Below are 11,735 nucleotides of genomic sequence, written 5' to 3' on the forward strand. Positions count from 1 at the left end.
TTGCGGGTGTAGTGGGAAACCAGTCGCCCCTAACTAAAGTGCGTAAGTTATAATTAGAAATCATATGGGTTAGTAGTGATCACGATAGACCTATGAAGCTGCGATGGCTAAGAGCTTTCTAGAAGGATGCAAATATCAAAGTAGGACCTACGAAAGATGGCTACGATTAGTAAAGAGAAAGTTCTTTTTTTTTTTTTGAAAGTTTGGTTTATTCATGTTTGTTTTGTCTTTGCCATTACATTGGATTATAAAATCTCAATTTGATGATCTTTCCCTCCCTTAAGTTTCCTTTCCTACTACTTTACCATTTATTTTGATGAGGTTCATCGTGTGTCTTGTTTTGTAAGCCTTGTTGGTTCATTATTGCTTATATCCAATTTGTATTTCAAGCGAAAACCCTTATAAAAAATAAGTGATTGAAATTGGATAATTATACTATAAATATTAATATTATAGTAATTTGACTTTTGTAAAATTAAGAAAAATGTTTTTTCATAATTTAGATAAAACATCGTTATCATTTCTTTTACTTAAGTTACGTACATATTTTTTTTTGAAAAATGTCATTTAGCTTTTTGTTTAGAGAAATTGCACTCAGTGACTAAGAAAAAAAAAATTAACTAAACAACCAAAAGCACACTCTCTCTCCCCTTTTATCTTCCTATCTCTCTCTACTCTCTCTCTAGAAAACTAATTTTGTTTATTTTCTTGGTTATTTCACAAATAACCCCTTTTGTTTAACCAAATTTTTGTATTAACATTAAAAAAAACGAATATAGCATGGTAACAAATGTCACTAACTTGTTCTAAAGTTGATGAAATCTATAAACCATAACATGCAACTTATTACACTTTTCTCACTAAAAATTTAAAATGTCAAGAGATTTCAGTAATACTATGAATGAAACTTGCAAATGCATGGGTAAAAGAATCTGAAATTGACCAATTTTAAATGATTCCTTTCATATAATATGTTTGATAAATGAAATATAAGACCATGTAAAAAAAAAAAATATATATATATATAAGACCATGTCAACGTATTCAAAGTCACCGAACTATTATGACTTTCACTCCCACCTCAATTGGAAAAGTCTCCCTGTCTACGTGGAGCTCAGCTAGTGACACATTTGCTGATGTCACAACCCCCAAACTGGTCCCACCACCCTCTTTGAGTCTTTCCTCCTCTCTTCTTCTCCAAGCCTTCAACTTTTCAAATAAACCTTCTCTATAAACTTCACCTTCTTCTCCTCATAACTAACTTCAATTAAAAAAACAAAACCTTTAAGCATGAAGAGCTTCTTCGATGGTGGTCCTAATCGAAAGCAACCAGCTTTACTAGCTGTTGTCCTGTTACTACTACTAACCATGTCGGAGCTAGCTTCTGGTCAACCGAGCCAATCCGACCCGAACAACCCGTATGACTACGGCGGCAGGTTAAGTCCAGTCATGGCTGTTGTCGTGGTGGTGGTGATCGCTCTTCTCTTCTTCATGGGCTTCTTCACCATCTACCTCCGTCACTGCACCAGCGCATCCGACGGCGGCAGCGTTAACCCACGTGTAGGCGCGAGGAGAGTGATAAACGCGACGGTGGCGCGTGGGCTAGACGCGGAGATGCTCGAGACGTTCCCGACTTTCGTTTACTCTGAAGTAAAGACGCAGAAGATAGGTAAAGGCGCGTTGGAGTGTGCGATATGTCTGAACGAGTTCGAGGACGACGAAACGCTGCGTTTGCTGCCTAAGTGCGATCACGTGTTCCACCCTCACTGCATCGACGCGTGGCTGAAGAGTCACGTGACTTGTCCGGTTTGCCGGACCAATCTCGCTGAGCAAGAGCAGACAACAGCTGGGCCGGTCGAACCGGAAGTGGTAACCGAAATTGATCTCGAGTCGCAGCAAACGGTGGTTCCTGAACCGGCGGTGGAAGACGGGAGTGTGGCACGTGTCAAGCTCCCGAGGTCGCACACGACGGGGCATTCGGTGGTGTTACCTGGAGAATGTACCGAGCGGTTTACGTTAAGGTTACCGGAAGAGTTAAGGAAAAAGATTATGGCGAATTGGAAGATGAACCGGTCGAATAGTCTTTTGATTCGATCGAGGAGTGGTAAACCGGTTGAACGGTCAAGGGCTCGGTCGGACCGGTGGTTGTTTATCAAAACACCGTCGTTTTTGTGGAGGAGTAGGGACGATGGTTCGATTAGGCTAGGTGGTAACGGTAGTGTCAAAGCAAATGCAGTAACAAGTCCAACCGGTGATTCGGTACGAGCAGAACGATGGAATTTTCTTAGAAACCCGTCTTTTATGTGGAGGACTACGCCGGTTCCTTCGCCGAGAGTTGAAGTTAATAAAGACGGTGAAGGAACATCATCGGTTCGAGGTCAACATACGGGTACAGTTGGTTTATCTAGTGGTTCCGTTAGATTACCGGTTTAGGTGGCTTCTGTCTTATTCTATAAAAAAAGTTTGTGTTGTTCATACAAAAGATTTTACGCAATTCTTTTATTTTCTTTTTCCTTTTTTTGATGTAAGATATTTATATTATGTTTCCTTTTTTAATGTCAATCCCATGGACAAGGAGATTGTATTGTTTTATATTATGTTTTTTCTTCAGAAAGAAATCGACCATTAAAGTCAAACAAAGAACAATGAGTAGTATTGGGTGGAGATTGACCTCTCTGTTCTTTAAGAAACAAACAAGAAAAGTCTTATTCGTCGACCAAGGATACATAGAAGAGAAGATATAGAATATACTTGTTGAATAAAGGCTTCCAAATATATTTTAGTAGTTAGAAATGTAATAGTTTGGTTTGGTAGTGTATCTTAGCAAAATGTAATGGATTTGATTGTCTATTTTAATTCGTATGCTACCAATATAGTATGTGTTTTTGAATAGTTAGAATTGTCAGTTTGTTAATCATAAAATTCATTTCTAAATAATTAAAAATCACTAACATGATAATTATTTTACTCAACGAATACGATAATTCATAATTAATAAATTTGTTAGCAACTTACTTGTTTAATTTTTTTGGGCTAGTGTTGTAGACGGATTTAATAAAAAAAGTGTACTCATGTTTGAGTTTGATTTGAAACTTACTCCATGTTTTAATTAGAATCATACAATTCATATAATCTTATCCTCACTGAGCTCCGACAATTAATCATTTGAACTTTCTAATACGAGATTCCCGTTACATGGGGCCAAAAATAGTCTGAGAAAATCTTTTTAATCTAATTAAACTTGGAGTATCAAATATGGCAACTTCATTCCCTATGTATGTCATCTAGATAGACGATGACTTTTGACAGCCAAAAAAGATGGACAAAGACTTGGTCACCGCCTTTATACGGATCCGTAGGTTACTTGTTCAACAAATTGACGTATGAAAGTTAATCAAATTTGTTCTGGAAAGATAATGTGTAAATTACCAAAACTCATGATAACGGGTACCCAATAATCCCATCCTTCAATTCCAAGGAAGGTTCCGTTGACTATACAATAATTCTAAACGTGAATACAAATTCATCGTTGTTGCCTATATTCTTACTACACACGATGATGTGACAAACAAGATACCATTGTAACTCTTTTTAGTATATGTGCTTGCCGCATGTTGTAACTTTTCTCTTAGCATCTTCAAACTCCAACCATCTTTTTACCAAAAACAAAAGTGTATATCCTTGATCCTTCTGTGGAATATTTTAGTAAGAGGTTACGAGAGTGGTTACAAAAGTGTTTAGGCAGATAAAATGATATACATACGAGAAACGAAACTAAAATCCTAATAAAGTAAAAGGTTGATCATTCACTCCCCTCCACACTACATGCAGCTTGTTTAGAGATGATCTTATAGTGCCATCCGATCGTTGGGCAATCACAAACACCTTCAGGGTCTGATATATGTACAACCCAACAAAATATTGATTTTGACTTTCAATTTTTGTAGAGGTTATATAAATAGAAATAAGTTTCTAAATTATGAATTTTTTTTGGTTAAAATTTTTAATAAATGTTAATTACTTTTAAAATCCTATATCTAATCCTGAACACAACAATATTTTTTATCTTTTTGGTTTGCCACAAGACGATAAAGATGATCAAGAAACTGATTTCCTAGCTGCAATAATCAAGTTTTAAGATCGAATCGGACTGGATCAGTGAACATTTATACTCCACTCTCTGCATCAACTCTTTTACGGTTTTATGTCTAGTTTTGGATTTTGATTGGTAGATCTTTTATAAAAGAATTATTTTTTTTTATCATCCAATCAAACTTCTAGCAAAACATTTAAAAGATGTAAATGTATAGAATTACATATATTTAAAAGATGTAAATATATAGAATTAAATTACATATTATTCGAACAATTTTCACCAGAGAGACATATCCGATCAATCAATCTCTGAACCGGTGATATTGTAAACCGCAATGCCGGTTTATATCATCACATTAGTATTCTACGTGGCTTGGCCAATCACATTGCAGCATATCAGTCAGTCAAGGAAATAAATAAAACATTAATTAATTATTTTTTTTAAATAAAATAAATAAAAACGTTCTTCTTCTTCTTCTTCTTCTTCCTTCCTAGTGGAGAAACGTTTCGACGAGTGATTTAAAGAAGATGCATTCTTTTGGGTACAGAGCGAACGCTCTCCTCACGTTCGCTGTCACAATACTAGCCTTCATCTGCGCGATTGCGTCCTTCTCTGATAACTTCAGTAACCAAACTCCCTCTGCTCAGATCCAGGTTTGCCTTTTTTTTTAAATTAAGAGATCTCTTAGTGCATACTGGGTCTATATGTGCATGATACAGTTAAGTTGTTTTAGATCCTTAACTGTGTTAGATTCTATCCTCTCTTGTGGTAAGAAACTGATAAAGGTTGAGCCTTTCTGGAAATTTTGTTATATGGGTTGTGAAAAAGCTTGAATTTTTATGTAATGGGTTGTGATGTGGTGTGCAGATATTGAATATCAATTGGTTTCAGAAGCAACCCCATGGAAATGATGAGGTTAGCTTTCATTGTCTTGCCCCTTCCTTGTGTGTTTTTTTCTAATTCATCAGATAATTGCTTGGTTTGAGGAGCCTACAATATATGTTTGAGTGTATCTGTTTGATAAATCAATGCTTATTTCATCATCACTTCCTTCTCTGTCTATCTAAAGAGTGTGGAGTTCAAGTGAACATAAACTTTTGCTTCTTTTTTCTTTTCTTGATGGTTGAAATCAGGCTAAGAGTCATGACTTCTAACTTTGTGCTTTGGTATGAGATTTTGTAAAGAGACATCTTAATGCTTAGTGTTTCTTGACTTTTATGGTCATAGGGATTTAGATGCCACGCTTTCTTTTGAACATTTGTAGTAAAATATAAACATACTCTTGACTGAACTCAAATTGTAGAAGTTGATTAATATACTTCAGATGTTATATTAGTTAAAGAAGTACAAACTCGGTTATTTTACAGCACACCAGCAGTTTTTTCTTCTTTATCGAGTCATCAGGCTGCCATTTATCAGTTGCATATATATATTTTAAATGCTTTGAATTTTACTACGTGTTTTCAGGTCAGCTTGACACTGAACATAACAGCAGACTTGCAGTCACTATTTACTTGGAACACAAAGCAGGTAATGCTTTAACCTGAGGTCTCCCTTATCTCATACTGTCTTGTTGGATACTTCTTTTTGAATATTGGTTGGAAGAACACAAAACAAACATAAACCAAAACATTTTGCAGGTGTTCGCTTTTGTAGCAGCAGAGTATGAAACCTCAAAGAACTCACTGAATCAGGTATGAATCTACTTTGCTTTATGTGGTTCTTGTGTGTTGATGCCTCTAATGTTAGATGAGGACATCCTTTGTTGACATGCCATGTACTTGACGTTTTGGCAGGTTTCTCTATGGGATGCTATAATACCAGAGAAAGAGGAAGCCAACTTCTGGATTCAAATCTCAAACAAGTACCGTTTCATAGACCAGGTATATATATCAAAAGAAACTTACAGAACTCTTACTGGGGGGCAAGAGAGTATCTCTGATATGTTGTTGTTAATGGGATCTTTGTAGGGACACAACCTCCGAGGGAAAGACTTCAACTTGACACTCCACTGGCATGTCATGCCCAAGACTGGCAAGATGTTTGCTGACAAAATAGTCATGTCTGGTTATCGTCTACCCAATGCGTACAGATGATTATGAAAGAGGCCTCATGGATATCATCTAGGAATGAAGAGAGTTATGTTTGTTCAGTTGTTTGAAACATTGTTTTTGTAATGAACTTATGAGCTAATAACTCAAAAGACTTAATCCTTCATTGACTCTTTTAGCATTGCTAACTTCATAAAGATTATATATTTTTTGAATAAGCCATAAGTCCATAGAACTTAACACAAACGTACTCTGTTGCGCAATTTATGTCTTCTTGTTTCTCATCTAATAGAAATAGACATTGTTGCTAAATGCGTATGGGACTGTGTGTGTCTCCTACGTTTCTTCCATTCCAACCTGTTCTTCTTTAAAACACGTGTGAAAACCAAACAAAACAAATCCAAAATGAAAAGTAAGATTGAGGAGGCTTCTCCAGACAGTGTCCATCTTCTTCTAGGGGTTCTGTTCTTGGCAATTCCAGGTACAATAAGAGAAGGAATATTAAAATTTCGTTTTTGTTTTGGGATCCGAGCAGCTTTGATCTGATTCACATTTTTTACCATTTTGGTTGTGAAGTCCAAAGCTTTGGTCTTTAGTTTGATTCAGATCTCAATTATACAAATACCATTTGGTCTGATTCACGTTTTGTAACAACGTCACTGTTATATATCTCTTCTTGAGTTGGTGTTCCAGTTACATAGACTCTATTGTTGTTAATGGTTCTGTATGTTTCCTTGACATTCTGTTTATGTAACATTGATTTAGAAACATGGAAGTGAAAGCGAGAGCTCCGGGGAAGATCATACTTGCAGGAGAACACGCTGTTGTTCATGGTTCCACAGCTGTAGCTGCAGCCATTGATCTCTACACTTACGTCACTCTCCGCCTTCCTCTTCATTCAGGTTCTAGACTTTGGAATGTTCATGTAATAATCTTTTGGACATTGTGTTGATGTAAGAGTCTAGAAGCATGTCTAATTAGCAAATGACTTGACCTTAGTACCAGATGGATTCAGATCAAATGTGGAAGAAGTTAACATTGATGGTTGTTTTCTTTTTTTTTGTTTGATAGATGAGAACAATGATAGGCTTACACTTCAACTCAAGGACCTCTCCTTGGAGTTTACTTGGTCTGTATCCAGACTCAAAGAAGGGATTGCTTACGATTCAAGCAATGTTTCCCGTTCAACGCCGTCTTCATGCTCCAGCCAGACACTTAAATCAATAGCTGTTTTGGTTGAAGAGCAAAACATTCCAGAGGCAAAGATCCAGCTCTCCTCTGGGATCTCTACCTTCCTCTGGTTATACACCAGCATCCTTGGGTAAATAAAAACAAGTTGAGCTCAAAGGACATTATTCAGATTGTTTGAGTCTTGTTGTTGTGTTTTTTTTAGATTCATTCCAGCTACTGTCATCATTACAACCGAGCTTCCATACGGGTCAGGCCTCGGTTCATCAGCAGCTTTCTGTGTAGCTCTCACAGCTGCTCTCATTGCATCTTCTACTTCAGACAAAACTCATGGTGAAGGTTGGTTCTCTCTAGATGAAACCAATCTTGAGCTGCTGAATAAATGGGCGTTTGAAGGAGAAAAGATCATCCATGGGAAGCCTTCAGGGATAGACAACACCGTCAGTGCATACGGTCAGTTTCAACTCTTAAAACATCCAAAACCCTCTCATCAGATGAAAACCATTTGTGTGTGTTTGTGGTTGTTGCAGGGAACATGATCAAGTTCTGCTCAGGGGAGATAACTCGGTTAAAGTCAAACATGCCTCTGAGGATGTTAATCACCAACACTAAAGTTGGTCGGAACACGAAGGCTCTGGTCTCTGGCGTGTCAGAGAGAAAGGTCAGACATCCAGAGGCGATGAACTATGTGTTCAATGCAGTGGACTCTATAAGCAAAGAGGTGGCTGCGATCATCCAAACCAAAGATGACATCTCGGTGACAGAGAAAGAAGAGAGTGTGAAAGAACTCATGGAGATGAACCAAGGCTTGCTGGAGTCAATGGGGGTTAGCCACAGCTCGATTGATACCGTTATACAGACCACTCTCAAGCACAAACTTACCTCAAAACTGACTGGAGCTGGTGGTGGCGGCTGCGTCCTCACTCTATTACCTACACGTATCCTTATTCAGAAACTTTCAATCATTCTTTATTGAGGAATTTGAGTTCTTGAATTTGTTTGTCCCTCATTGACGCTGTATCCTTCTTTGGTAAATGAAGTGGTTTCAGGGACGGTGGTGGAGAAAGTGGTGGAAGAGCTAGAGTCCAGTGGTTTTCAGTGCTTCACTGCTTCAATTGGTGGTAAAGGAGCTGAGATTTGCTTTTGATCAGACTGGAGTATCCCTGATGCTATGTGGTTAACAACACCATATTTGGCTTCTCACACCATTCTTAAACTTGCTCACTGTCTACTAGAAGGCTGCAACTAGAAGTTCAAAGAGTTGATTTTTTTTTTTTTACTATTATGTAAAATGCTTTCTCTCCATGTGAAGTCTCTTCCTATTTTTGTAGAAATTAATGCATGATTATGGACATGATAGGAAGTTGGATTCTCTTGAAAGAAGTATGAACTGACAATGTTTTGTTACATAAAGATAACTAGGCACATAAAATCTTACGAATTAAGCCATAATAAAGTTCGGTTCGGTTTCTAAAAATCCTACCAAATTTTTTGATTTCAATTATATTTTGGTTTAGTTATGATAAAATTGATGATAGGTTTGATTATTTTCGGTTAAATTTGGTTACTTCAGTTATTTCGGTTTGTTTGGTTTGAAATTTGGTTAGTTCTGTTTGATATGGTTTGGTTATAACTTCTTTTAGTTATTTTATTAAGAAAACCGAAGTAATTGAATGCTGAACCAAACCGAAAAACAAACTATTTTTAAAAAAAAACTACCGAATCAAACCCAACTCTTTACCGAACTAACCAAAAATTCCAGTTCGGTTCGGCAAGTTCAAAATCCCAGCCCTAAAAAAGATAACTATCTATGCATAAATGAACTAAGAGATTATAATTATTATAGATACCTATATTTTATATGAATATAAAATTATTATATCATTTCTATAATTTGTTTTCTATTCATTATTTTATATAGTATATAAAAATATAAAAAGAATTGATCAAACATTACACTTTCTACAATTTTGACAATTAGTTACCATGAATTATTATTTGACTTGTAATATTATTTAGATTATTTGGTAAGTGATATTAATTAGTTCTAAATTTATCACTTAAGTGATTTCTCATTTAATATATAGGAGAATTAAGAAAACTAAATAAAATTTTCAGAAAATTAAATAACTTACACATAAAGATCCCATGCCTAATAATGGACATGTTGAGAAGTTGGACTATATTGAAAGAAGTATGAACTCTGACAATGTTTTGTTAAATAACATGGCACATAAAGATTTCTACTATGGTAACATTCTTTAATGTTTGTTCCCTTAACTTTCTCTATCCATTATAATTTTGTCCAACTTCATCATTTCATAGATGTCAGAAGCTGGCCTCTGGACATGTTCATGCATTCTAAGCAATAGTCTGTATAACGGTAAGCTTGCAAGACCTAAACGATGTAAATCTCTAACATATCTGTTAGCTTCATCCATCTTCTCCTCCTTCTCAAAGTACTCAGCAATGGCCATGACAATCTTTTGTGACGGTCTCCAATGACAGTCCTTCATCAGTTCAAACGCTCGGTGCATAGCATCGATAGCTTTCTCCATACTTTGACACTTCACAAACCCCTCCATCAAAATCTCCCAAGTCTTGTAGTTTGGAGCACCTCCTCTCTCCAACACACGGTGGTGCAACGCCTCGGCTCTGCGGATATCTCCACCACGCATGTAAGCCCCCAAAAGAACATTGGAGACTCTAACATCATAGTTAAAACATGTCCTCTCCCATTCACTAAACACCCTTTCAGCCTCTGCAAGATCACCAAGTTTCACCAAGGATGACAACACGCATATGTAGTTTGCACAAGTAGCCCTGCCGGAAACAGACTTTGAACGTTCCCAAAGCTTCACAACTCCTTCCTTGTTTCCTAAAGAAGCATGGAGTGTGATGAGGAAGAAGTATCCAAGCCTATTGCTTCTGTTCAACTTCTTCTCCGCACTCTCAAGCACCAAACTCGCCTTCTCAACAAAACCAGCTTTCACATAAACATTCGCTAGAGCACATAAAGAGCTCCACCCAACTTCAACACTCTTATCATCAACCATCTCCTTGTAAACAGACTCCACACCGGATACTTCACAACAAGCGTTCATCCAGAGATTGTAAGAAAGAACATTTCTCGGTATCTTGTTCCTCTTCATCAACGAAACCACTAATACCACTTTCTCGTACTGGTGTGTGGCTTCGTAAAGCTTCATCATCTCGTTGAATGGGTGTGGAGTGACGAGAAACCCCAATCCATTCAGCTTCTCCATGAGAGATTCAGCTTCAAGAACCAGTTTATCCCTAACATAAGCACGAAGCAGTGGAAGATAAGATGCTTTTGAAGCTTTCTTCTCAAAATACTCCTCTGCTTGTTTCAAGCCGTGGCTTTTGATAATTAACTCCAATCTAAGACACGTGTCGTCGGCAGAGAAGTGAACGTCTTTTTGAGTCTCCATCCACTCCATCATCTGTACAAAACATCACTGGCAAAAATCTAAACTTTTCTTTTTTAACTAAAAAAAGGAAAAATCTAAGCTTTTTTTTTTGAACTAAAAAAAGGAAAAATCTAAACTTTTTTTTTTTAACTAAAAAGAAAAATTTAAACTTTATGTATCCAATATCATTGTTGTTTGGTAAAGGGAGAGGCTTTCGAACCTGGAGTGCGAGATCGTGGCGGTTAGAGTTAATGAGGCGGTTGGTGATGGACCGGAGCTCAGGTAACGTGACGGCGTGGCCCGAGTCGAGTCGTTGCTGGAGCAGGGAAGGGACGCTGAGTCGTGGACCGTTCTTTCTCAGTATCTCCTTCAAGTGATTTCGGTGAGATATGGATGATGTATCAGTGGAGGCGCGTGAAGAGACGAGCCTGAGAACGGTGGTGGTGGAGAAAGTCTTATTCGTAATTAGACGAAACCTGGTGAACATTGTTACCTGAGATAGTTGCAGAGGCTCTCTTGCTTGAGAATCTCACAGTAGAAGAAGAGACAGATACAAATTGGGCTCTAAAATATATGCTGGGCTAAGCCCATAAACAAAATTATCTGCAGAACTAGTGTCATGCAAGTGAGTGATATATAATAAGGTTACGCCAGCAATGACTTGCAAGTGAGTGATTAATAAGCTTTTGTTTATATTTATCTCATGTCAGTAAGATGGAAAATTGGATTAATTTAAGATTTCGTAATTTTATTTTCTTGAATATACTCCTTCCGTTGATAGATATTTAAAAAAAAATTGTTTCACAAAAATAAAAATTTTGTATTTTTTATAAAAAAAATGTGAACTTCAATAAAACTAATTGATTTTATTAAATTATTATTGTTTAAAATTTATTAAAATTTAAAAATTATAGAAAATGATATATTTATTGTAATGATTTGATATGTTTTTTTTTTTAGTATGTGTGG

General features: G+C 36.7%; 4 protein-coding genes across 4 annotated transcripts; 3 read left to right on the forward strand and 1 right to left on the reverse strand.

The window, feature by feature from the left end:
• Window positions 1-1,172: 1,172 nt before the first annotated feature.
• On the forward strand, window positions 1,173-2,741 carry LOC125600794 (E3 ubiquitin-protein ligase ATL31-like). The gene has a single exon (XM_048773378.1). It carries the CDS (start codon window positions 1,291-1,293, stop codon window positions 2,431-2,433), a length of 1,143 nt encoding a protein of 380 aa, XP_048629335.1. The 5' UTR covers window positions 1,173-1,290; the 3' UTR covers window positions 2,434-2,741.
• Window positions 2,742-4,535: 1,794 nt separating this feature from the next.
• On the forward strand, window positions 4,536-6,365 carry LOC106359106 (signal peptidase complex subunit 3B). The gene is made up of 6 exons (XM_022705701.2): window positions 4,536-4,749; window positions 4,964-5,011; window positions 5,564-5,626; window positions 5,737-5,790; window positions 5,893-5,979; window positions 6,067-6,365. Exons 1-6 carry the CDS (start codon window positions 4,624-4,626, stop codon window positions 6,190-6,192), a joined length of 504 nt encoding a protein of 167 aa, XP_022561422.2. The 5' UTR covers window positions 4,536-4,623; the 3' UTR covers window positions 6,193-6,365.
• Window positions 6,366-6,490: 125 nt separating this feature from the next.
• Window positions 6,491-8,711, forward strand: LOC125600811 (mevalonate kinase-like). Its single transcript, XM_048773404.1, has 6 exons — window positions 6,491-6,628; window positions 6,913-7,049; window positions 7,219-7,468; window positions 7,541-7,788; window positions 7,866-8,273; window positions 8,376-8,711. Exons 2-6 carry the CDS (start codon window positions 6,917-6,919, stop codon window positions 8,480-8,482), a joined length of 1,146 nt encoding a protein of 381 aa, XP_048629361.1. The 5' UTR covers window positions 6,491-6,628; window positions 6,913-6,916; the 3' UTR covers window positions 8,483-8,711.
• On the reverse strand, window positions 8,557-11,596 carry LOC125600810 (pentatricopeptide repeat-containing protein At5g27460-like). Its single transcript, XM_048773403.1, has 2 exons — window positions 10,987-11,596; window positions 8,557-10,799 (listed from the first exon to the last, which is right to left on the reverse strand). Exons 1-2 carry the CDS (start codon window positions 11,251-11,253, stop codon window positions 9,612-9,614), a joined length of 1,455 nt encoding a protein of 484 aa, XP_048629360.1. The 5' UTR covers window positions 11,254-11,596; the 3' UTR covers window positions 8,557-9,611.
• Between the last annotated feature and the right edge of the window lie 139 nt (window positions 11,597-11,735).

The sequence above is a fragment of the Brassica napus genome, unplaced genomic scaffold (genome assembly GCF_020379485.1).
Source record: "Brassica napus cultivar Da-Ae unplaced genomic scaffold, Da-Ae ScsIHWf_2397;HRSCAF=3098, whole genome shotgun sequence".
Classification (NCBI taxonomy): domain Eukaryota; kingdom Viridiplantae; phylum Streptophyta; class Magnoliopsida; order Brassicales; family Brassicaceae; genus Brassica; species Brassica napus.

What these genes read in the sequence shown, in the direction of transcription:
- LOC125600794 (XM_048773378.1), top strand. Translation starts at nt 1,291, where the DNA reads ATGAAGAGCTTCTTCGATGGTGGTCCTAATCGAAAGCAACCAGCTTTA.
- LOC106359106 (XM_022705701.2), top strand. Translation starts at nt 4,624, where the DNA reads ATGCATTCTTTTGGGTACAGAGCGAACGCTCTCCTCACGTTCGCTGTC. An exon ending in CTCCCTCTGCTCAGATCCAG is followed by an intron (nt 4,750 to 4,963) that starts GTTTGCCTTTTT and finishes TGTGGTGTGCAG; the next exon opens with ATATTGAATATCAATTGGTT. An exon ending in CAAAGAACTCACTGAATCAG is followed by an intron (nt 5,791 to 5,892) that starts GTATGAATCTAC and finishes ACGTTTTGGCAG; the next exon opens with GTTTCTCTATGGGATGCTAT.
- LOC125600811 (XM_048773404.1), top strand. Translation starts at nt 6,917, where the DNA reads ATGGAAGTGAAAGCGAGAGCTCCGGGGAAGATCATACTTGCAGGAGAA. An exon ending in CAACACCGTCAGTGCATACG is followed by an intron (nt 7,789 to 7,865) that starts GTCAGTTTCAAC and finishes TGGTTGTTGCAG; the next exon opens with GGAACATGATCAAGTTCTGC. An exon ending in CCTCACTCTATTACCTACAC is followed by an intron (nt 8,274 to 8,375) that starts GTATCCTTATTC and finishes TGGTAAATGAAG; the next exon opens with TGGTTTCAGGGACGGTGGTG.
- LOC125600810 (XM_048773403.1), bottom strand. Translation starts at nt 11,253, where the DNA reads ATGTTCACCAGGTTTCGTCTAATTACGAATAAGACTTTCTCCACCACC. An exon ending in GCCACGATCTCGCACTCCAG is followed by an intron (nt 10,800 to 10,986) that starts GTTCGAAAGCCT and finishes TGTTTTGTACAG; the next exon opens with ATGATGGAGTGGATGGAGAC.